The sequence below is a fragment of the Carcharhinus amblyrhynchos genome, chromosome 2 (genome assembly GCF_965287045.1).
Source record: "Carcharhinus amblyrhynchos chromosome 2, sCarAmb.v2.hapA, whole genome shotgun sequence".
In the NCBI taxonomy this organism is placed as follows: domain Eukaryota; kingdom Metazoa; phylum Chordata; class Chondrichthyes; order Carcharhiniformes; family Carcharhinidae; genus Carcharhinus; species Carcharhinus amblyrhynchos.
This window is the reverse complement of record NC_137325.1, coordinates 120,117,815-120,141,639: the sequence shown is the minus strand read 5'-3', so window position 1 is coordinate 120,141,639 and position 23,825 is coordinate 120,117,815. Positions and strand designations below refer to the sequence as shown.

General features: G+C 40.3%; 1 protein-coding gene across 1 annotated transcript in view; it reads left to right on the top strand.

Moving 5' to 3' along the window:
* The window catches only part of LOC145358223 (kinesin-1 heavy chain), a 122,305-nt gene that overhangs the window by 64,253 nt on the left and 34,227 nt on the right, over positions 1-23,825 (top strand). Inside the window, exons 6-15 of the mRNA XM_080212059.1 lie at positions 4,039-4,094; positions 4,183-4,270; positions 4,986-5,110; positions 9,722-9,826; positions 10,673-10,818; positions 15,500-15,648; positions 15,990-16,162; positions 19,172-19,240; positions 20,727-20,933; positions 21,272-21,415. Coding sequence (XP_080068185.1) covers positions 4,039-4,094; positions 4,183-4,270; positions 4,986-5,110; positions 9,722-9,826; positions 10,673-10,818; positions 15,500-15,648; positions 15,990-16,162; positions 19,172-19,240; positions 20,727-20,933; positions 21,272-21,415 — 1,262 coding nt within the window. The remainder of the gene's footprint in view (positions 1-4,038; positions 4,095-4,182; positions 4,271-4,985; positions 5,111-9,721; positions 9,827-10,672; positions 10,819-15,499; positions 15,649-15,989; positions 16,163-19,171; positions 19,241-20,726; positions 20,934-21,271; positions 21,416-23,825) is intronic.

Sequence of the window (23,825 nt, the reverse complement as noted above, 5' to 3'; positions counted from 1 at the left end):
GCTTGAGGTAAATGGTTATCATTGTTGCCATACTTTGGGCAGTCTTGTATGTGGCAGTAAACAAGGGTATTCCTATGTAGGCTAAATACCCACTGAATATGGGAGATCTTGCTGTTGCTGCTTGTGGCTAGTGCCACCTATTGGATTGATAGCTTATTTTCTATTTGTCACACTGCAAAAGAAAATCAAGTGATAGTTTAAAAGGTTACTAAGAGAATTACGAATGTAATTCTTCAACATTATCACAAACCATCAAAACTTTTGAAAACACTGATCAGTTTAGCCTGCATCACCACTTTTTGTCAGTCTTCCTTGCGTTTTGGGTCAAAAGGTGTGGGTCCAAGTAAGGTTCTAGGATTTAACACAAAAGATAAATTTGACATTCCAGTGCAGTAATGTGGGAGTACTGCATTGCTGAAGTTGCCATCTTTCAGTTGAGACATTAGAGCAAGGCACTAACTGTCCCCCTGAAGTGGATGTAAAAGATCCCATGGCACCATCCCCACTGTCCTAATATATAATCCCTCAATTAACGTCACTGAAAATAGATTATCTAATTATAGATTACACTGTACATGTATTCTTGTGTGGACAAGATTTCAGCTTATCTGGCCTTTCAGAACATAATTGCGGGAACAACAAAGAGATGGCATGGAAATGTGGGGACTGTGGGAAGGGATTCATTAACTCATCCCTGCTGGTTAGGTGCATTGGCCATGCTAAATTCTTTGTGTACCTGAACAGGTGCTGGAGTGTGGCAACTAGGAGATTTTCACAGTAACTTCATTGCAATGTTAATGTAAGCCTCCTTGTGATTAATAAAGTTTTAACTTTTTTATTGCTGCTTGTGAGACCTTGCTTTGTGCAAATTGGCTGTTGCATTTCCTGTAGTGAACAGTAACTACACTTCAAAAGTACTTCAATGGCTATAAAGCACTTTGGGGTGGGGGGTCTTCTGGTTGTGACAGGTGTTATATAAAATGAGTTTTTTTTTAGCACAGTTCTGCTCTATTTTAACATCCTTCTCTCTAACTTCCCAGTCAGACTGCAAGCATAGCATATATCTCTTTTATGTGAAGCATTGATTTCCTGTTCCTCATATGGACATCCTAAATCAACAGTGTCCAAGTATTAACCAGTTCAAGAAGCGCCATTAGTGAAACCATAAAATCTGGAGGATATCGATGACTTTTTTAATGTTGCATTTCTGCAGCAACCATATGATTTGTCAGCATGCATTTCAACATGTAAATTTATTTTGATATTCTTACTCTGGGCAAAAGCAGTAGATGATCTAATAGATGGAGAAATGGCAGAGCAGCTCTGACTGATGGAGTGCACATCTTGTTCCATGTGGGATCTCCTGTTTCCTGGAAAATAATATATGCAGAAAGTGCGATCAGCTGCTATGATGAGCTCTGGTTTTCAGAGCTTGAGCAACATCTGTTGTCACTACAGCACATGAGTGGTGCTGAGAACTTTGTGGAAAGCATATGTATAGACATAGTAACCTCAGAGCTTGAGTGTGCAAGGAGAGGAGGAATAGGAGCCCAACAGACAGTCAAGAAATAACAAGAGGTAGTAAATCTTGCTCTCAGATCAGTGTTCCATTTTGAATGTTGATAAAAGTGATGCACTTGGGAATGCAGCCAGAGCAAAGCCCATTGTCTCATGTCTGGCTCAGCTGTAAAAGGAGGCACAAGAATGACTTGAAGAACAATATTGATAGCAATTTAATAGTTAGGCGAATAGACAGATGTTTTGCAGTCAAAGGCATGAATCAGGATGATATGTTGCCTCCTGGTGCCTGAGTCATGGGTGCTGCTGAAGAGCTAAAGGTGAAGGAGAATGTGTGCAGCCAGCAGTTGTTTCCTTGCCAATGACCTAGCTAGAAAGAGGGAAATGGCCCTGCAGTTGGAATTTAGGGAACTAGATAGGAAATTGGGAAGCAGGATTTTCAAAATCACTCAGTTGTGTTGGCACTGGGAGTATGTCTGGAGAAGATGGTGCAGGAGGGAGGGCTGTAGATTCTTGGGATATCAGGATCAATTCTTGGGAGATGGGACAGGTACAGGCAGATTGGCTTACAAGGGCAATGTGCTACTCCTATTGGGGAGGATTTAATCTAATTTTGCAGGGATGTGGGAGCCACAAAATTAGAGAGGAATGCTAAGATGCAAAGAATATTGGGAGAGACTGATGGCACTGGAGTAGGGACGAATAACGTGTTGGGTTGGCTGAGCATAAGACGGTAAGCAGGAAAGTCTAAATTAGGATTACAGTGCATGTATGTGAATGCGTGGAATGTGGGAAATGAAAATTGATTACTTTCAGATGAAGATAGCCACGTGAAAATATAATGTTGTAGCAATAGCAGAGACCTGACTCAAAGAAGAACAGGACTAAGTATTAAATATTCCTGGCTATCCAGTGTTCAGAAATGATGGGAAAGTGGAGGTAGCAGTATTAACGAAAGAGAAAATTGCAGTGCTGGAGAGGGATGTCCGAGAGTAGTCAAAGACAGAATCAATGTGGCCAGAGGCCAAGGGAAGGAAAAAGGTACAATTACTTTTTCTACTCTATAGGCCACCAACTAATATGAAAAATGTAGATAAACAACTTTGCAAGGAAATCAGAGTTGCGGTATTAGAGTTGTTATGATGGGGGAATAATTATCTAAATATAACTTGAATAGTGAAAGATTTTAAGGGCGCTCCTAATTCTTAATTTCAAACGCAAGAGTCCTCATTTGTGCTTGGCATGACAAGGTATGAACAACGAGTATTTATTAATCAAATATAATTTAAGCAATATTTACATAAGGCTTACCTAACACAAAACAGTGAAAACAATATGGAACTTCCTTATCTCCCAAGTTCCTAGAAGTCATTGAGCATTGTCAATCAAAGTGATGTCTTTCTCTTTATCTTTGAAGTGACGTTGAACTGTGTCCAGAAGCCATGGTAACACTGCACTAACAAAGAATCACTTTTTTCCCATTTTTATCCTCATTTCTCATTACAGAATCTGACAATCTCCTATTTGGTGATGGTCCAAATTCACTTCTTCTATTGGCTTGGGCTGCGACTCATCTGATGTCACCCTATCTCTGTAATTAGAGTCATGTAGACTAATGTTTACAGGTCTATCCCTTGTTCCCTGCCTCTAGAGTTAGTATTTCTTTGCAAGCAAATAACATTTCCTTTAGTTAAAGAACAGTTACAACAAATAAATGTAACCCAAAGTCTCTCCGATACTAAAACCATTAAGAACAAATGTTAAGAACACCATAATAAAACAGATGATGTTCTAACGGACAAATGTAGTTAATCAATTAAATCAATGCATAGGTTTTATTTAAAGATAGTCAAACTGCTTTTTAACCAATTCTTCAAACTGATTTTAAACAAAAGTTCTTGCTGTTTGTGTAGTTTTAAACAAACAATGGTCATCGCATAAAGAATCTCAACTGTCTTGACTGCCATTGTGTCTCTAATAGAAATTCAAACTGAACTATTTAATTTAAACTGTGGATAAAAAATTAATGTTGCAAACCAGGAACAAATCCAAAAAGTTAGTAGAATTATCAATCTTACAGGATGGACAAAGGCAGGAATCCTTAGATGTTCAGGAGAATTGTCTATAGCAGTACATTTCCAGTACAAGTGTTGCTGGACTTGATTCTTGAGAGTGAGGTGGATCAAGTGTCAGCAGAGAAACATTTGGGTAACAATGAAAGTTGCATCATAAGTTTTAAGTTGGCTATGGTATTGGACAAGGAGCAATCCAGAATAAGAATTAACTGGGGAAAAGCTAACTTCAATGGGGTAAGAAAGGATCTGGTCCAAAAATTGAAACCAAAGGTTAGCAGGTGAAACTAATTGAACAATGAGTTGCCTTAAGAATTTGAATACAGTCAAAGTATGTTCCATGGAGAGGAAACGTGGGGCAAGAAATAGGGATGTGCAGTTAATATATTTGTGTGTAAATCTTAATTGCAGGTTTATGAGATGAAACATTGTTCCTTTTTGTTTGCAGTGTCTAAGACCAATCTCTCAGTCCATGAAGATAAAAATAGAGTTCCTTATGTGAAGGTGGGTAAAAGATCCCAAAGATATATTTCCCATAATGTGCTGATACTATCTTTTTACAAGACCTTTTTTTTTTGTTCTCCTGACACAGGGCTGCACTGAGCGCTTTGTCTGCAGTCCTGATGAGGTCATGGATACAATTGATGAAGGAAAATCCAACAGACACGTAGCAGTTACAAGTAAGTGTAGCCACAGTGCATTAAGCACCAACTCTTTCAAACTGTGTGTCATTGTAGTGTTAATGTGATTTTTTTAAAGTTGTATTTATTTCAATCTGCAATTTTATAAAAATAGTAAAATGGACAGTAATTTTCAGGTTTCCACTTGTACTATAGCTAACTTCAAGCTTTGAAAAAGTTATAGGAGGTGATTTTTGAGGACTGATCAATGCATCTGGAAGCATTTTTGTAATGTTACTTGACGACTAATTAAACACTAAATTTTCACTAAGTTTGATATTCTCCCCCACTTAATATAGTTTGTGTGTACTACACTTCTGATTTCTCTGTTACTTAACCATTTTCCATTAAAGCTTGCAGGTATTTTAAATCATGCCTCTCCGCATCTGTGACTATGAAAACTTTACAAATTTGTAAATAAAAGTGATTTATTTTACAAAATTGCATCTGCAATGCCTAGAGACGAATACAGATATGTATCTCCCTCCCAGTCCATTTTCTAATGATCTCTGTATCATGCATCATCTGAAGCTCATAAATTTAACCGATGGCACCACACCAAAAGAAAATCAACCTTTGGCTATAACTATTCACTCACTGGTTTTAACAGCTCTGGAGACCAAGTGAAGAAATGAAATTCGACCACCCTGTAATTTTGTGCAGTTGAAGCTGGACAAAATGTATAGTTTTAATCAGTAGTCTCTGTCTGTTTCAGATATGAATGAACACAGCTCACGTAGCCACAGTATCTTTCTAATTAATGTCAAACAAGAAAACACTGCAACAGAGCAGAAGTTAAGTGGCAAACTTTATCTGGTTGACTTGGCAGGTAGTGAAAAGGTAAGATTGAATATTTCTTTACAGTGCTATACCTTGAATGGAGAGAGATTGCAGAACTTTGAAGTGCAGAGGGATCTGTATGTCTTGGTACATGAGTTTCAAAATATTTGTATGCAGGTAGAGTGATTGATTAGGAAGGTGAATGCAATGTTGTCATTTATTGAGAGGGGAATGAAATATAAAAGTAGGGATGTTTTGCCATAGTTGAGCAGGGCTTTGGTGAGACCACATCTGGAGTACACTATGCAGTTCTCTATAAAATGATATAAAGCAGTTCATAGAAGATGCATTCGACAGATAATGGGGATTAATGGTAGGGGTGTTATCTTGAAGAAAGGATGGCTAGACTGGATCTGTATCCATTTGAGTTTAGAAGAATGAGAGGTGATTTTATTGAAACCCCAAGAGTCTGAGGTACTTGACAGGTTGGGTGATGAAAAGATGTTTTCCCGTGGGAGAGGCCAGACCTATTCTAGCGAACATAGTTTTAAACATAAGTAGTATCCCATTTAACAGAACAGTCCAGCACAGTAGAGGCCCTTCGGTCCTCGATGTTGTGCCGAGCTATGTCCGAAGCCAAGATCAAGCTATGCCACTCCCTATCATTTTGGTGTGTTCCATGTGCTTGTCCAATAACCGCTTGAAAGTTCCTAAAGTGTCTGACATTCCACATCCCAACCACTGAGTAAAGAATCTACCTCGGACGTCCCTCCTTTATCTCCTGCCATGAACCTTATAGTTATGCCCCCTAGTAACAGCTACATCCACCCGTGGAAATAGTCTCTGAATGTCCACTCTATCTATTCCCTTCATCTTAAACTTCTATTAAGTCACCTCTCATCCACCACTGCTCTAAAGAGAAAAACCTCAGCTCCCTCAACCTTTCCTCATAAGACCTACCTCCAAACCAGGCAGCATCCTGGTAAATCTCCTCTGCACTCTCTCCAATGCTTCCACATCCTTCATTTTTAAGAAGATGATGAGTTTTTTTTTCTATCAGAGGGCCATTAGTCTTTGGAACTCTCCTTCTCCAGGGACCAGTGGAGGCAGAATGATTGACTGTTTTACGGCAGAGGTAGATGAGACTCGCTTGTTAGTCAGGAATCTAATGTTATTGAGGGTAGGTGGGATTGTAGAGTTGGGAACTGTAGTCAGATCGGATATGATCATATTGAATGGCAGAGCAAGCTGGAAGAGTCAAATGGCTTACTCTCCTAATTCATATGTTTGTACAGTTTTCGAAAATACTTTAGCAGCATAACTAATTTGTGCCAAGTCATGTTGAATACCATGTGCCGCTGAGAATCCCAAGCATTCAAGAGGTGATGAAACAGTAGCAATCAAGTGAAAAATGTTCATGTACCAAATGGAAAATCAAACTTCGAGAACTTAATTGAGTATTGAACTTTGTGAGGACACTGAGATGTAGACAGCAAGACTCTACTATTGGTCTTAATGAATAAGTGCAACTCTAAGTTTACATTATGTCCCTTGGGGAAAGAAAGCTTTTGGCCCTTACCTGATTGGGCCTGAATGCGACTCCAAACTCACCAGAAATGTGGGTGATTCTCAACTGGCCGTAAATGACCTATCCACCTATCTACTCAGCTATAACTGAAAAAAGTGACTCGCTGCCACCTCTCAAGGACAGTTGGGGATGGAAAATAAATGATGGCCTGCCAGCGATGCCATTTTCCAAGGTTTTTTTGTTTTTCAAATGTATGCTAACAAGATAATTCAGTTCGGGCTTTGAAATCAGATTGGTATGCATCGTAATAACTGTCTGACACAAAACTAGGCCAGGACAGCAAGTTAGTTAATTCAGGGGAGGGAGGTTCAGAAGTGATGTTAGGGGTAAGTTTTTCACTCAGAGGGTGGTGAGTGAATGGAATCGGCTGCTGTCAGTGGTGGTGGAGGCGAACTCGCTGGGGTCTTTTAAAAGACTTCTGGATGAGTATATGGGGTTTAATGAGATTGAGGGTTATAGATAGGTCTGTAGGTTGGTAGGTGATGTGATCGGCGCAACTTGTGGGCCGAAGGGCCTGTTTGTGCTGTAGTGTTCTATGTTCTATTTACTGTTGCCCTCTAAATAAAAATTACACAACACAATAGTCTTTGTCTCCCAAAGCTTGTAACTGAAGTGAGTTTCCATTTTAATATAGTTCCTGGCACTGTTTGGCAAATGAATTTAGAGTGCCATTGTCCTTTTGGAAGCTTCATTCATAACTGTATTGATTGCCATTCAGAAGGAAATGCTGGCATGCTAAAGCCATATTTCTTATGATAGATGTGACTTTCACAATGTTCCCAAATTTCAATGGCAGGGACTGAATTTAGAAAATGCAGGTTTTTGGAGAATTTGAATTCAGCTAAAATCTGGAAATTAAAAGCTGACAGCTGTAGAAATAACCACAAAGCCGTCATATTGTTTTTAAAAGTCCCAGCTGTTTCACAAAATCTCCTTCAGGGAAGAAACCTTCCTGCTTTTACCTGGTCAGGCCCTTTATGACTCAGTCCCATACTGTGACTCTTTGCTGTCCTCTGAAATGGCCCAGCTAGTCATTTACTTGTTTCAAATAGCTACAACAATGTGAAAGGGCCATTACCATATTGAACTGCAGGGTTCAAGAAGTTTCACTGTCAACTTTCTGGGAACTTGAGGGTGGGTAATAAAGGGTGGCTTTGCCAGCAATGCCTAGATCATAGAAATAGAAAAAAGCAAAGAGGTTGACCTCTGAACATGAAGTTAAGTATTCAAAATCCTCTCAATTTCAAATGCTTTTTACTATTCATGGGAAATCATGTCTCACAAATTGAAGTTTTTTTGAAGGGGTAACGAAGAAGGTAGATGAGGGCAATGCAGTTGATGTTGTCAACATGGACTTTAGCAAGACATTTGGCAAGGTACAGCATAGTAGGTTGTTGCATAAGGTAAAATTTCGCGGGATCCAGAATGAAGTAGCTAAATGGATACAAAACTGGCTTGATGACACAAGGTGGTTTGTAGAGGGTTGTTTTTCAAACTGGAGACCTGTGACCAGCCGTGTGTCTCAAGGATCAGTGCTGTGTCCACTGTTAGTTGTCATTTTTTATTAATGGTTTGGATGAGAATATAGGAGACATGGTTAATAAGTTTGCAGATGACACCAAGATTGGTGGCATAGTGGACAGTGAAGAAGGTTTTCTCGGATTGCAACTGGATCTTGATCAGTTGGGCCCGTGGTCTGACAAATGGCAGATGGAGTTTAATTTAGATAAATGCGAGGTAATGCATTTTGGTAGATTGAACCAGGGCAGGACTTACTCAGTTGATGGTAGGGCACTGGGGTGAGTTATAGAACAAAGAGATCTAGGGGTACATGTTCATAGCTCCCTAAAAGTGGAGTCAGAGGTGGGCAGAGTGGTGAAGAAGGCATTCAGCATGCTTTGTTTCATTGGTCAGATCATTGAATACAGGAGTTGTGACATCTTGTTGAAGTTGTACAGCACGTTGGTAAGGCCACACTTGGAATATTGTGTGCAGTTCTGGTCACCAGAAAAGAGATTATTAAACTAGAAGGAGTGCAGCAAAGATTTACTAAGGTGCCACTGGGACTTGATGGATTGCATTATGAGGAGAGGCTGGATAGACTGGGACTTTTTTTCTCTGGAGCGTAGGTGGGTGAACGGTGATCTGATAGAGGTCTGTAAAATAATGAGGGGCACAGATTAGCTAGATAGGCTATCTTTTCCCAAGGTAGGGGAGTCTAAAACTAGAGGGCATAGGTTTAAGGTGAGAGGGGTGAGATACAAAAGGGTCCAGAGGGGCAATTTTTTCAGAGGGTGGTGAGTGTCTGGAACAAGTTCCCAGAGGTGGTAGTAAAGGGGCGGGTACAATTTTGTCATTTTAAAAAGCATTTAATTAGTTATGTGGGTAAGATGGGTATAGAGGGATATGAGCCAAATGAGGGCAATTGGGACTAGCTTTGGGGCTTTAAAAAAAAAGACAGCATGGACAAGTCGGGCCGAAGAGTCTGTTTCCATGCTGTAAATCTCTGACTGTACTCATTTGCTGTGTTTGAGAAAGGGGCAAGTATGTAATTTGCTCTACTCCAGATTTTAAAACTGTCTTCAACCACCAAAACTCTACAGGGGCTCCCCCTGGTGCTTCAGACGTATACCAAATCGCTGTCCATCATTTTGTGCTTGGTGTGTTTGGTGTAGGTCACAGAGTCCCTGATGATGTTTGCGAGGAACATCGTCAGGACCCTGCAGACCACCTTGTAGATTAGCTCAGAATTGCACTTGATGGCCCCACTGCAAGGCAGGGGGGAAATGGCTAGCAGAGTGATGCCCTAGATGTTATCTCAGAGAATTTTGCAATGCTGCTTGGCTCTGCTGTTGCCCAGCCCTTACCGCCTTTTCCTCTATCTGACATAATTTGCACTGAGACCTCTACAGGCTGCTTCCTCATGAGCACTATTTATAAAGTAGTCTATCTGGTCTGATGTTCCATTCTGGTTTGATGTGTATGGTTGTAAGTAATGTGAATGATGGGGAAACTATTTTTAAAATGTGGAAATTATTGTAGTAATGTTAATGAATGTTTCTTCTGTTGAAAATCCATTTAAGGTCAGTAAAACTGGAGCAGAAGGGGCCGTACTAGATGAAGCCAAGAATATCAACAAATCTTTGTCAGCGTTGGGGAATGTCATTGCTTCTCTAGCAGAATCAAGCGTGAGTATACTACATATACTGTTAGTGTAGATCTTAACAGATTAAGGATTTTTCCTGTGGATACCTTTTGAAACTTGACCAAAGACATCAGAATAAATCCAGCAGTTTGAGACTTTTCAGTTGTATTGCCATATATTTTTATTAGGAGGAAACTTAAATATGAGAATTCCATCGAACATGCAATATATGCAGGAGAGTTAACAAAACATAATAAATATGCATCTTATAAAATGTCTTTCTGTAGAATCCCTACAGTGCAGTACGAGGCCACTTGGCCCATTGGGTCTGCACAGACTCTCCAAATGAGCGTTTTACCCAGCCCCTGCCCAAGTCACTCTATCCCCATGCGCATTTACCAAGGCTAATCCACCGACGCTACACATCTTTGGACACTAAGTGGTAACTTATTCCTGTCTGTTCTAGCCTGTGCAGGTTCCCAGTTTCCACTTTTGCAACAAATTTAAGGTCCTTGTTTACAAATCTTTCTAGCCTTCCCTGCTGTGCCAGTGCAACATTATGAAACCCTGCATCCCTGCACTGCCTCCAACCCTTTCTACTACTCCTTCCACTATTCCTCAAAACCCTTCTGCCTCTACTTTTTTTTTACATCCTTATAGATTTCCAAACAATCTATCTGCTTAACTGAGTCACCTTGACCAGTGTCCTTCAACGGTTGAAGTATTAATTTTATTTTTGTTTCTCCCCCTGCAAAGTGGTGTAAGATGCTGTCAGTGTTGAGTACTGTATGAATGCAAGTTGCATTTGAAAAATAGGCTTGTAGGCATATAAATGTTAAGATGGTTTTGTACATCAAGTATACTTTTAAAACCTTGGTTGTTCGTTTAGACGTATGTACCGTACCGTGACAGCAAAATGACCAGAATTTTACAAGATTCACTGGGAGGTAACTGCAGAACTACAATAGTTATTTGCTGTTCACCATCATCCTACAATGAAGCAGAGACTAAAACTACATTGATGTTCGGTCAGAGGTGAGTAAACTCTTAAGTATTTTAGGAACAATTACAAATGTTTTTTGTGTTATATAAGCTCCTGGCAGAGTCCTGTGCTGGTAGAGCGAGGTATCCTTTATTCATGCTAGATAATTTCTTTGTGACATTTACTTCATAAGTATTATTTGCTTTAAGAATATTCTATTATGTTGTTCATCTTTTCCAATTCTATATTTTAAAACAAATATAATTTATGGAGAACTTGAATTTCTTTGCAAAATGAAAATAAACAAGATGTTATAAAGCAGGCACACTAATTTTAGTCAGTTTCATCTGAAACTCCCTTTTTCTTATTTTTCTATTTTTCTATCTATCTTTTCCTGAAAGTGTTGGCTGTTTGGATTATGTTTTCTGTGAGAATCTGGCATCCTCTCTTAGCTTCTGCGTGTATCTGTATTTGAAGTGTTATGGGCCTTTCTAGCTGGATAGTTGACTATGATAACCATTATAGGACAGTCAAGTACTATACAAAATCCAGAAGTGATACATGCACAATTACACCAACGACTGTTGATAAATGTGAGGAATAGGAACATGGGCTGAACCTATTTTTCTAATGTGGTGCATGTATTGAATGTCTGTTGATGAGTCCAATGAAGTGCTGTGTTTTGTGAATTGCTCAATATGCTTAAGAGTTGCACAGAATTTGCAGCATAAGATCCAGTTGTTCAACTGGCATGTCTGGTCCACACAATCGTCTAAAGTTTAATTATTAGTCACAAGTGGGTTTACACTAACACTGCAATGAAGTTACTGTGAAAATCCCCTAGTCGCCACACTCCAGTGCCTGTTCGGGTACACTGAGGGAGAATTTAGCATGGCCAATTTTCCTAACCAGCACATCTTTTGCAATGTGGGAGGAAACTGGAGCACCTGAAGGAAACACATGCAGACACGAGGAGAACGTACAAACTCCACACAGACAATGACCCAAGCCAGGAATCAGATTTCCTTCAGATGAGCCAACCCGCTCCCCTGGAAAGTGTGAATGTGTCAATGTGGAGCAGGGATTGATAGGAACGGCCTCCATTGTTTTGTTTCTTCCTTTTAAAAGATCTTATCACTTTAAAAGATCTTATCAATTCTTCTCCCACTCTTAGCAACTTCACCTCACTCCATCAACCTGTCTGTCCAGTACTTATGTGGTTTCCCACTAATGGACCTATGCTATTTACTGCAATCACTGCATGTGACAGTGAGTTCCATGTCTCACCACTCATGAGTGAAGAGTTTCTCCTTGATTCTTTATTAGTTCTATTAAATATCTTGTATTTATGGCGTCTAGCTTTTAAATTTGATTTATTGTCACATGTATTAGTATGCAGTGAAAAGTGTTGTTTCTTGTGTGCTTTATAGACAGAGCATACCTGGGCAGCATGGTAGCACAGTGGTTAGCATTGCTGCTTCACAGCTCGAGGGTCCTGGGTTCAATTCCTGGCTCGGGTCACTGTCTGTGTGGAGTTTGCACATTCTCCTCGTGTCTGCGTGGTCTTCCTCCGGGTGCTCTGGTTTCCTCCCACAGTCCAAAGATGTGCGGGTTAGGTTGATTGGCCATGCTAAGAAATTGCCCCTTAGTGCCCAGGGATGCATAGGTTAGAGGGATTAGTGGGTATAATATGTAGGGATAAGGATGTAGGGCCTGGGTGGGATTGTATTTGGTGCAGACTCGATGGGCTGAAGGGCCTCTTTCTGCACCGTAGGGTTCGATGGAAATCCGTACCGTTCATAGAGAAGGAAATGAGAGTGCAGAATGTAGTGTTACAGTCATAGCTAGGGTGTAGAGGAAGATCAACTTAATGTGAGGTAGGTCCATTCAAAAAACTCTTGCACACGTGGAAACACCTTCTCTGTCTACAGTGTTGAAACGCAATTTTAGCACGTTCTTGTCATAGAAACCCTGTGGTGCAGAAGGATGCCATCTGGCCCGTCGAGTCTGCACTGACCACAATCCCACCCAGGCCCCACCCCCATATCCCTGTACATCTTGTCAGTAAATCCCTACACATTTACTCACTAATCCCTCTAACCTACACATCTCTGGCCTTGCCAAAATTGTCCCTTAGTGTCCTATCAACCTAATCCACACTTCTTTCGACTGTGGGAGGAAACCGGAGCACTGGAGGAAACCCACGCAGACATGAGGAGAATGTGCAAACTCCACACAGTTTGCACTTACCTTTTATCTCAGTCCTGCACCATATTAACTCAACACCCTCCCACCCTGAAATTTATGTAATTTAGATATTTTTCCAATTCCTGAATCAAATGATTTATGTAAATAATGGAAAATCGTGGTTCTAGCATCAATCTGTGTAACATCACTTTTTAATCTTCCACTAGTCTGTAACTCTAAATTCCTTCTCTTGTAATGTTTGTACATATTCTGCTACTTGTCTCCTGATCTTGTATCATATTTTAGTCATGAGCCTATTGTGTAGTATATTATTAAAGGATTTTTGAATGACTGTGTATATTGGCTGCATTACCCTTGTCTGCTCTTCATGTAATTTCAGAGAGGCTGGCCAACTATAACCTTTTCTCTTGAAATCCATGCTGACTATTATTTTTGATTTCATAAGAACATAAGAAATAGGAGCAGGAGTAGGCCATCTAGCCCTTCGAGCCTGCCCCGCCATTCAATAAGATCATGGCTGATCTGTTGTGGCTCAGTTCCACTTTCCCGCCCTCTCCCCATAACCCTTAATCCCCTCTCTTATCAAGAACCCATCAACCCGCTTCTTAAAAATATTTAGCGAGGCAGCCTCCACCACTTCAACGGGCAGAGAATTCCAGAGATTCACCACCCTTTGAGTGAAGAAGTTCCTCCTCAACTCCGTTCTAAACCGCCTCCCCTTTATCTTGAGGCTGTGCCCCCTAGTCCTACTGTCTTTTTTGAGCGGGAAGAGTCTCTCCACCTCTATCCTATCCATCCCATTCATCATCTTATACGTCTCAATGAGATCTCCCCTCATTCTTCTAAACTCTAACGAGTACAAGCCTAGTTTATTCAGCCTCTCCTCATAGCTCAATCCCCTCAACTCCGGTATCAGCCTAGTAAACCTCCTCTGCACTCCCTCCAGGGCCAAAATATCCTTGCGCAGGTGCGGCGCCCAAAACTGCACACAGTACTCCAGCTGCGGCCTCACCAATGCCCTATACAGCTGCAGCAAGACCTCCCTACTTTTATATTCAATCATTCTTTTCTAAATATAGGAATAATAGCTGTCTACCAGTCCCCTGGAATTATTGTATGGATACAGTCCATGCAGATCATAGGTTTTAAACTCCCTCATTATGTATAATTTTTCCATTGTTTATCTGCATTCTAAATCAAATGTCTTGTTGACCTTTTTGATTCTTATGTTAAATTGATGGCCTCTGGTTAAAAGCTGGGAAAAGTAATTATGCCTTATTTCTGCCGCTTCATTGTTATTACCTATGAATTTAATTTGTGCGCCTCTTAGTGGCCTTATCCCTATTGTAGTTTTCATTGTGTTATTTATGTCTTTAAAATACTTTCAATAAATTCATTGCACATTCTCAGCTTGCCTTCATAATTTTAACTTGGCTAACTCTTTTGTATTCTGGTCTGTGGTAGTTTTCTTTTGGATTCAATTTCATCCATATCTATTCATCCATATGTTTCATTATTACCTAATTCTGTCATGTTTTTAGTGAAACTGCTTCTTGATGCTGAATATCTCCCATTGCTGTTCAACCTCTGCAAATATTTTTTCTTAGTTCTATCCTTATCCCCTCGATGTCTGGGCATTGATTAGGTTAACCACAGCTGATCTATATTGAAGGAAAGATTATAAAGATATGAATATTGCATACTGAAATCTACCATAAGAGTGCTGAGAAATTATCAGGGTGTCCTTGGACTGCCGGTGGATGACAAAAACCTGGAACAGTGCGAACCTTAATCTTAATGGGAGTTCAGATTTTAAATTCAGTTGGGCAGGAGGATTTTAATTTTCAATCAATACGTCTGCTAAGTTTGTAAGTAAAGTTTAATAGTGGTGGGAGTCGTGCTTGCACTATTTTTAAGTTAGGTGTAGGTTGGATAGCAGCACAAGAAGCATATGTCAGCGGTTGTAGATCCATAGTGTACCTGGGTGCTGCATGTTGCACTGTGTGTATGGAAAGTCTGACTCTGGAACAAGGCTCGCTGCTTAGGAAAGAGTTGGACATCTGCATCAAAGGGGATGCAGATGTCCATTGATCATACATTTTACAATGTGACTGTCAAAGATGCAGTGATAGACATTTCACAATACAGGTATGATATAGAAAAGAAAAATTGGCCATCCACAAGGGCCACAGAGGGCTGTAAGGCTCAAATGTGAGGAGCAATTGAAAGTCTTCTGTGAAGAATTGAAAGCCTTTGTGAAGCAGGGCATTATTCTGTGGAGTGACAGGTATATTGTAAGAATGTCAAGTGTGGCAGTAGTGGGCAATTCTTTCTGTTTTTCTGCTAGTGCTGAATAGTTGTAGTGTAGTGTGTGCATGAATGTACCTATGTTATTTCAAGAGCAAATGCTTATTTTTTGGAGATATTTATATGTATCGAATTCTGATTACAGGTGAGGGAGGATACTGTTTTGATCTTTTTAACCAAAGTAATTTCTTAGTTTCTTCATTTTTCTGTTTCCTACAGAGCCAAGACCATTAAGAATACTGTAACTGTTAATGTTGAGCTCACAGCAGAACAGTGGAAGAAGAAATATGAAAAAGAGAAGGAGAAGAACAAGACTTTAAGAAATACAATCCAGTGGCTTGAAAATGAACTCAATAGATGGAGGAAAGGTATGTAACCTTTCATCAATCAAGTTGTGCCACTCAAGTTACACTTGAAAAGTGATTTAACTTTCCAACCAATTGCTTTATTAGGTTGCCCATGATGAAATGAGTGAAGTGACCTCACTTCCAAAATGTTATTGAATCTTATTCAAATGTGTTTATTTTTACTAACATCGATGACTTCCTAATTGTCTAATATGCCTCCATTGCTACTTTTCGCATCCATTTGAAAGTGGCTGCCTAAATTTTAAGTTTGTAAACATCATTGTTGCATGTGATTTTAGGTAACTTAAAATAATTTAACCAAAACTATTTACTTTATATCTTCAATTAATTCTTTCCCATAGGTGAATCTGTACCTGTAGAAGAACAGTATGACAAAGAGAAACACAAGGAAGCACTTGAGATCGTTCTCACCAATGACAAAATAGAGGAAACTCCTACCGTTAAACTCACTGATGCAGAAAAATTAAAGATGGATTCAGAAATTTCAAAACTGTATAAGCAGCTTGATGACAAGGTATGCTGATCCTGTCCTGAATATTTCTACAATGCTTTTATACAATAAGTAGAAATGCTGTTTTCTGTTGTCTAATTCTTTGCTGTCAAAAACACGTTAACTTTACAGTAAAGATCATTTCCTTTTGACTCCCAATCCCCAGAAATAATTCTTACGGTAACAGACTTTTCTAGAATTAGTGAAGTAGTTGACCAATGCAGTTGAGTTGATCTCCTGTACTAAAAAATTACTATAAATCTGCCATTTTAAATTGAAGGAACTAACTCAAAAACGGGATACCCCACAATGCTTTTAAATCTATTCCAATTGTACCTGTTTAAGAAAACAAATACTCTGAGCAGTGTTGAAGATAAATAATTTTGAAATAAAACTGGATGTTATATCTCAAATGAAAGAACATGTAATTTTGATTTGGATATGAACTCCAGTATAAGAACAAAGAAAATTACAGCACAGGAGCAGGTCCTTTGGCCCTCCAAGCCTGCACCGACCATGCTGCCCGACTTAACTAAAACCCCCTACCCTTCCAGGGACCATATCCCTCTATTCCCATCTCATTCATATACTTGTCAAGATGCCCCTTAAAAGTGACTATTGTATCTGTTTCCACTACCTCCCCTGGCAATGAGTTCCAGGCACCCACCACTCCGTGTAAAAAAAAAAAAATCTGCCTCGTACATCTCTTAAAACTTGCCCCTCGCACCTTAAACCAATGGCCCCTAGTAAATGACTTTTACCCTAGGAGAGAAATATCACGGTTTAGCAAAATTCACAATAATGAAGATATAACGTAATTGAACTTGTTAATTTCAGAGAAGGTAAAATTAAGAGTGGCATGATTCATGTTTTTAAAATAGGATTGAAAGAATTGCTTAATATGGATGTAAGCAGGTTAACTTGGGTTGATTGTGAAATCAAAATAGACTCCAATTTCCTCATTGCCAGATTTGTGACATAATTTAAATGATAGCTAGTTGATTGTGTTGTTTAGTTCCTAAAAACAGAGAAGTCAGACTATTACCTAGAAAGGAGATTAACAAATAAAAGGATGGAAATGAATGACTCAAACCTTTGCCATTGTCCTGTTTGAGTTATACGATTGTCATCTGTGGAATTTAATGAGCCAAGTTCTATGAGGATGTGTCTAGGGCGGTGGATAGAGGAGAGCCGGTGGATGTGGTCGGTCTTGGTTTTCAGAAGGCGTTTGACAAGGTGCCTCACAGGTTATTGCAGAAGGTCAGGGGACATGGAGTTGGGGGTAGGGTGTTAGTGTGGATAGAGGATTGGTTGTCAAATAGGAGGCAGAGAGTGGGGGTCAATGGGTGCTATTCGGATTGGCGGTTGGTGACTAATGGAGTGCCCCAGGGGCTGGTGCTGGGGCCTCAGCTATTTACCATTTATATAGATGATCTGGAGGAGGGAACCGAGTGTATGGTGTCAAAATTTGCTGATGACACCAAGATTGGTGGAACGGCAAATTGCGCGGAGGGTGTGGAGAGTCTACAGAAGGATCTAGATAGGCTGGGCAAATGGGCCAGGAACTGGCAAATAGAATTTAACGTTGGCAAGTGCAAGGTGGTCCACTTTGGTAGGAATAATGGTAGGAAGGATTATTACTTACGTGGCGAAAAACTGCAGCAGGCGACGGTGCAGAGGGACCTCGGGGTGCTTGTGCATGAGACGCAAAAACCCAGCCTGCAGGTGCAGCAGGTGGTCAGGAAGGCTAATGGGATGCTGGCCTTCATAGCGAGGGGGATTGAATATAAAAGTAGGGAGGTCTTGCTGCGGCTGTATAGGGCATTGGTGAGGCCGCAGCTGGAGTACTGTGTGCAGTTTTGGGTGCCGTACTTACGCAAGGGTATGTTGGCCTTGGAGGGAGTGCAGAGGAGGTTTACTAGGCTGATACCGGAGTTGAGGGGGTTGAGCTATGAGGAGAGGCTGAATAAACTAGGCTTGTACTCGTTAGAGTTTAGAAGAATGAGGGGAGATCTCACTGAGATATAAGATGATGAATGGGATGGATAGGATAGAGGTGGAGAGACTCTTCCCACTCAGAAAGGACAGTAGGACTAGGGGGCACAGCCTCAAGATAAAGGGGGGGGCGGTTTAGAACAGAGTTGAGGAAGAACTTCTTCACTCAAAGGGTGGTGAATCTCTGGAATTCTCTGCCCGTTGAAGTGGTGGAGGCTGCCTCGCTAAATATTTTTAAGACGCGGGTTGATGGGTTTTTGATAAGAGAGGGGATTAAGGGTTATGGGGAGAGGACGGGAATGTGGAACTGAGCCACGACAGATCAGCCATGATCTTATTGAATGGCGGGGCAGGCTCGAAGGGCTAGATGGCCTACTCCTGCTCCTATTTCTTATGTTCTTAAAACACACACTGCCAGATTATTTTTAAAAACAGCACGAGTCATTTAGAAACTGCATATTGCAAGTAATTGATTATTTGACCTAATTTTACCATTCAAGATTTGGTCTCAAATGTGTATTTGCGTGCATCTTCAATACAATTTAAGATTGTCAATACAATTTAAGATTGTGGGTGGCACAGTGGTTAACACTGCTGCCTCACAGTGCCAGGGTCCTGGGTTCAATTCCCTGCTTGGGTCACTGTACAGAAGCTGCATATTCTCCTCACGTTTGCATAGGTTTCCTCTGGGTCCCCTGGTTTCCTCCCGGAAACAGTCTGAAAGATGTGCTGGTTAAGTGCATTGGCCATGCTAAATTCTCCCTCCGTGTACCCGAACAGGTGCCGGAGTGTGACAGCTAGGCAATTTTCACACTGTTAATGTAAGCCTACTTGTGACACTAATAAATAAGGATAAAAACTTGAAAATTTAAGGGTTTTTTCACTTCCTAGATCATACATGAACAAAATGTGGTTTGCTGGCAGTGGGAAAGCAAAGTATTTCTAAATTAAACTGCACTGGTGTACCCTTGCATAAGGAATTCTTTTGTGTAATGTTAGTATTGTTGATAATTCACTAACTGCTTGTACTGGTTGCAGGATGAGGAGATTAATCAGCAGAGCCAACTGGTGGAAAAACTTAAGCAGCAGATGTTGGACCAGGAAGAAGTAAGCCTGATCAAACTTGTTGACATTGTGCTCATGTAGTTACATGAGAGAGAAATAGACCTGCATCAGGTGATAGCTCATTGGATGTTGACAGCTATCAACATCCCACTCAATTAGTGTCTGCTGTCTGGATACTCTTCTAAACAGAAATCATTGTGTGTAACTAGTTTTTCTAGCTCAAGGTGCTAAGACCATTTAGGCTGGTGCTACAACTATTACACAGACTAACTCTGAATAGATCAGAGTCCAAAGATGTGCGGGTTAGAATGAGTGGCCATGCTAAATTGTTGCATAACATAAGGGGGATTAACAGGGTAAAGACATGGGGTTGTAGGGATTGGGGAAATGGGGATTAAGGCCTGGGAAGGATTGTTGTTAGCACAGACTCGATGGGCTGAATGGCCTCAGTCAGCACTATGGATTCTATAATTCAGAGATCCAACTTGAGGATCTCATTTCTATTGCATTAATCCAATGTGCTTATGTGATTATGCATTAAAGCATTAAAAGATTTTAAAAGTGGCTGTAAATTGGGAGAGGAGAGTGCACGGAGGGACCTGAATGTCCTTGTGCACCAGTTGCTGAAGGTAACCATGCAGGTGCTGCAGGCAGGAAAGAAAGCAATGGTATGTCGGCCTTCATTACAAGAAGTTTCAAGTTCAGGAGCAGGGATGTGTTGTTGCAATTATGTAGGGCCTTGGTGAGGCCACACCAAGAATATTGTGTGCAGTTCTGGTCTCCTTTCTGAGGAAAGATGTTCTTGCTCTCAAGGGACTGCAAGATGTTTGCACTCCCTTGAAGGTTTACCAGCCTGATTCCAGGGAAGGTGGCACTAATGTATGAGGAGAGATGACTAGTTTAGGATTGTTTTTGCTGGAGTTCAGACAAATGAGGGGGGGATCTCAGAGACTTATAAAATTCTAACAGGACTACACAGGGTAAATGCAGGGAGCATGTTCCCGATGGTGGGGAGTCCAGAATCAGGGGTCACAGTCTGAGGATTCGGGGTAGACCATTTAGGATAGAGATGAGGGAGACATTTCTTCACCCAAAGACTGGTGAGCCTGTGGAATTCATCACCACGGGAAGTAGTTGATGCCAAAACATTGAATGTATTCAAGAGGCAGCTGGATATAGCACTTGGGGCGAATGGGATCAAAGGTTATGGGGAGAAAGCAGGATGTGCGACTCAATAGCATAAATCAGCCATGATCATAATGTATGGTGGAGCAGGTTCGAAGGGCCAAATGGCCACCACCTGCTCCTATTTTCTATGTTTCATCCATAGATATGAGCAACAATATTAAATGCATCATTTAAGGCATTTCTTGATCTTTGGGAATAAAATGACTGAAGTAGTGTAGACATAATTGGTCCTTTTCAAAAATAACATTGAGCATGAAACTTGTTTACAATACTGCGGGCAACATGCGGGGGGAAAAAAGTACTTTCATGTACATGGTCCTGATTTTCCACCTTTTTGTAGCTTCTGGCATCCACCAGACGAGACCAAGATAATATGCAGTCAGAACTAAATCGCCTGCAAGCTGAGAATGATGCCTCCAAAGAGGAAGTGAAGGAGGTGCTGCAAGCCTTGGAAGAACTTGCAGTTAACTATGACCAGAAATCACAAGAAGTGGAGGACAAGACAAGGGAATTTGAGTTACTAAGCGACGAACTGGGTCAAAAGTCGGTAAGAAATTGCTCCAGATACGATCTCAAAATTGTACACTTTGTTAAAAGGTCATAGGTAACTTCCATGAGAAGATCTTGGTGCTGTTAATGGTTTAAAGGTGGTGTTTCCATGCTGAATATTTTTAACAAAACTTGTAGGATATCAAAATGGTGTTTCTCTCCAAGCAGCCCTCACGTGAATTAACATGAGCTTGTACCATTTTTATGTGCCAAAGCAACATTTAGTTGTTCCTGGTTTGAATCTCTGATTCTAATTTATAGCCTAAATGGTTAGCTTATTTATTCAAACTGTTAATAAATATTTTAAGACGATTGCTTTAAATTCTGTTGTCTCAGGCCACATTAACATCCATCGATGCAGAGCTGCAAAAACTGAAAGAAATGACCAATCATCAGAAGAAACGAGTGACTGAGATGATGACATCATTATTAAAAGATCTTGCAGAAATTGGAATTGCAGTTGGTAACAATGATGTTAAAGTAAGCATAGAATCTTGAAAAAACATTTTTAAATTGTTCCGACAAACCGCTGCAAAAATATTGTGCTGGTCATCTGGAGCAAATTTTTTGCCCACATCCAGTAGAAGCAGTTGAGTGACTTCGCTGGTGCATTCGCTTCTCGGCCTTTTGGCTAGGATCAGGTGTGGTGTTGACATGCTGCGCTTAGTTGAAGTCATTGGGTTACATTTTAGCTTCATTTGAAGCAATTTTTTAAAGTGGCATCTCGGCCTTTTGGCTAAGATGCAAATGAGATCAACCCTTGGAGAAGGAGCTACACCTACTCCAATCAGCTTGGATCATGTAGATCAAGCCCAAAACAGGAGGTGAGAGCCCTGTCTTGTCAGCTTGGATTGGGAATGTCTCAACTTGTTGAGACTGAATTGAATTTGATTGGATTGAATTGGAATAAAGTATTAAAAAAAAATTCTGCCCACTCCACTTCCTGGCCTTTTGGCTAAGATCAATTGTAGTTTTGCTGTGCAGTACTCATGCAGTTTCACTGAGGCTTCATTTGAAGCAATTTTTTAAAGTGGCATCTCGGCCTTTTGGCTAAGCTGCAGATGAGATCAAGCCTTGGAGGAGGTGCATTGCCTGCTCCAATCAGCTTGGATCATGTAGATCAAGCCCAAGACAGGAAGTGGCTTGCCTGTCTTGTCAACTTGGATTTGGAATGTCTCACTTGCTGAGATTTTGAATTGGACTTTGGATTGAATTGGATATAAACAAAAAAGTTTTTTTTGCTCATTCTTGCCTCTAAGAGTCTGTGACATTATCTTGTTGCTGTTGGACATTGAGTCTTAAATCGTAAAACAGGCTTGCTTTTTTACTTCAGTTGGTCTTGATTATTGCTGCCCTTTACAATAGCATCATTGTTTTTGTCAAGGCCTATGTAGTCATATGTGCCATCCTCCTTCACCGTTTAAGTGTCTTTCCCATAGTTGGTGATGCTAAATCCTCATGTGAAGTTGTTTTCCATGGCTGCCGCTAGATCTGGAGGAGAATTGGGCATTTTTGAGATTCTTGTAATACTGGAGCTCAGTCAATATTGACAAAGGGCACAGTCTATACGTCCTTGGAAGTGTAGATTTTCTAGTTACGGCATCTGGGCCTGTTGCTAGATTATAGATGAGATAGTTAACAGATTTTGATCTTCAATTCAACCGCTGTTCGAAACTTTTGGGGTTGAAAATTGTAACATACCTTTTGGCACAGGTTCCTGTTTTTAGGATGACTCTTTAGTGCTGAGAATTTTGTCTCAATTTGTCACTTAAGGGTGCCAAAAGGTAGGTTATCTAAAAGATTATAAATATTTGATTACTGTGAGCGTGTTTAGGCTTCGTGCTTTCTGTTATCAAAGAGATCTTGCAGTACATTTAGAATGTAAAATTGAGAGAGTAGCCAGAGGTGATGAAACTGAAGGTTGGATGCTGTGAATGAATTTTGAAATTATGCACTCATTTCATTGGTTTCTGAACCAATGGTTTCTGAAAAAGGAACCATCTGGGTTTTAAAAAATCCATTTGCAAATTTTAGACTTCATTAACCATCTGGTATCATCTAGCCGCCTTCATCTGGATAGCCATTTTTTTGGAAAGCAGTGATGAGTTTCTTTTCTGGCAAGAATGGAGCATCAGAATGTTTGCCTTGAGTGAATCACTGAATAGTTTACCATGAAGTTCTGCACTCTGTGTTTAATAAATGAGCCATCTTATTTTTTGGTATGTTTGTAAGATGACAGGAAAATAAACACTCCACAGACTGAGCCACAGTGTTTTAGCATTAAAATTTAGTAAAACACCATCTCAGTGCTATAAGCCCCGATGAACTTAATTAGTAAACTTTTGGTGTTTGGGGTGAATTGCTGCTGAAACACCAAGAATGTTAGCATTGAAAAGAACCTGCTTTAGTAAGCAGGAATTGCCACAAGATGTAAATAGCTCGTGTAGCTCTTTCAGCAATTATATTGGATAACCTTGTACAGTCATACAATCTGTCACCATTTCTGCTCTCCTCAAATTCTGGTCTGTACGTCCTGATTTTCATTGTTCTACCATTGGTGACCTGGTAAAAGCTCCAGAGTTCGCTCCCTCAATCTCTTCACCTCCTTTTAAGATGTTCCTTTTTAAAAACTTACCCTTTTTGATCAAACTTCTGGTCACATTTCTTGACTTGGTGTCAGTATTTGTGGGATACTGTTAATGCACAAGTGCGCTGTGTTGCTTTATGAAGTTAAGTGTTGTAGTAATGCAAGTTGCTGTAAGTGGTGTAGCAGGCAGAGAATAATTTCAGCTACACCTTGCTGAACTTTGCGTTTCAATAATTCCCATTGGTTATTAAAGAAAAGCGAACTCAAATGTATTCAGTGTTTGTCTGAAAACAGCACTGATAT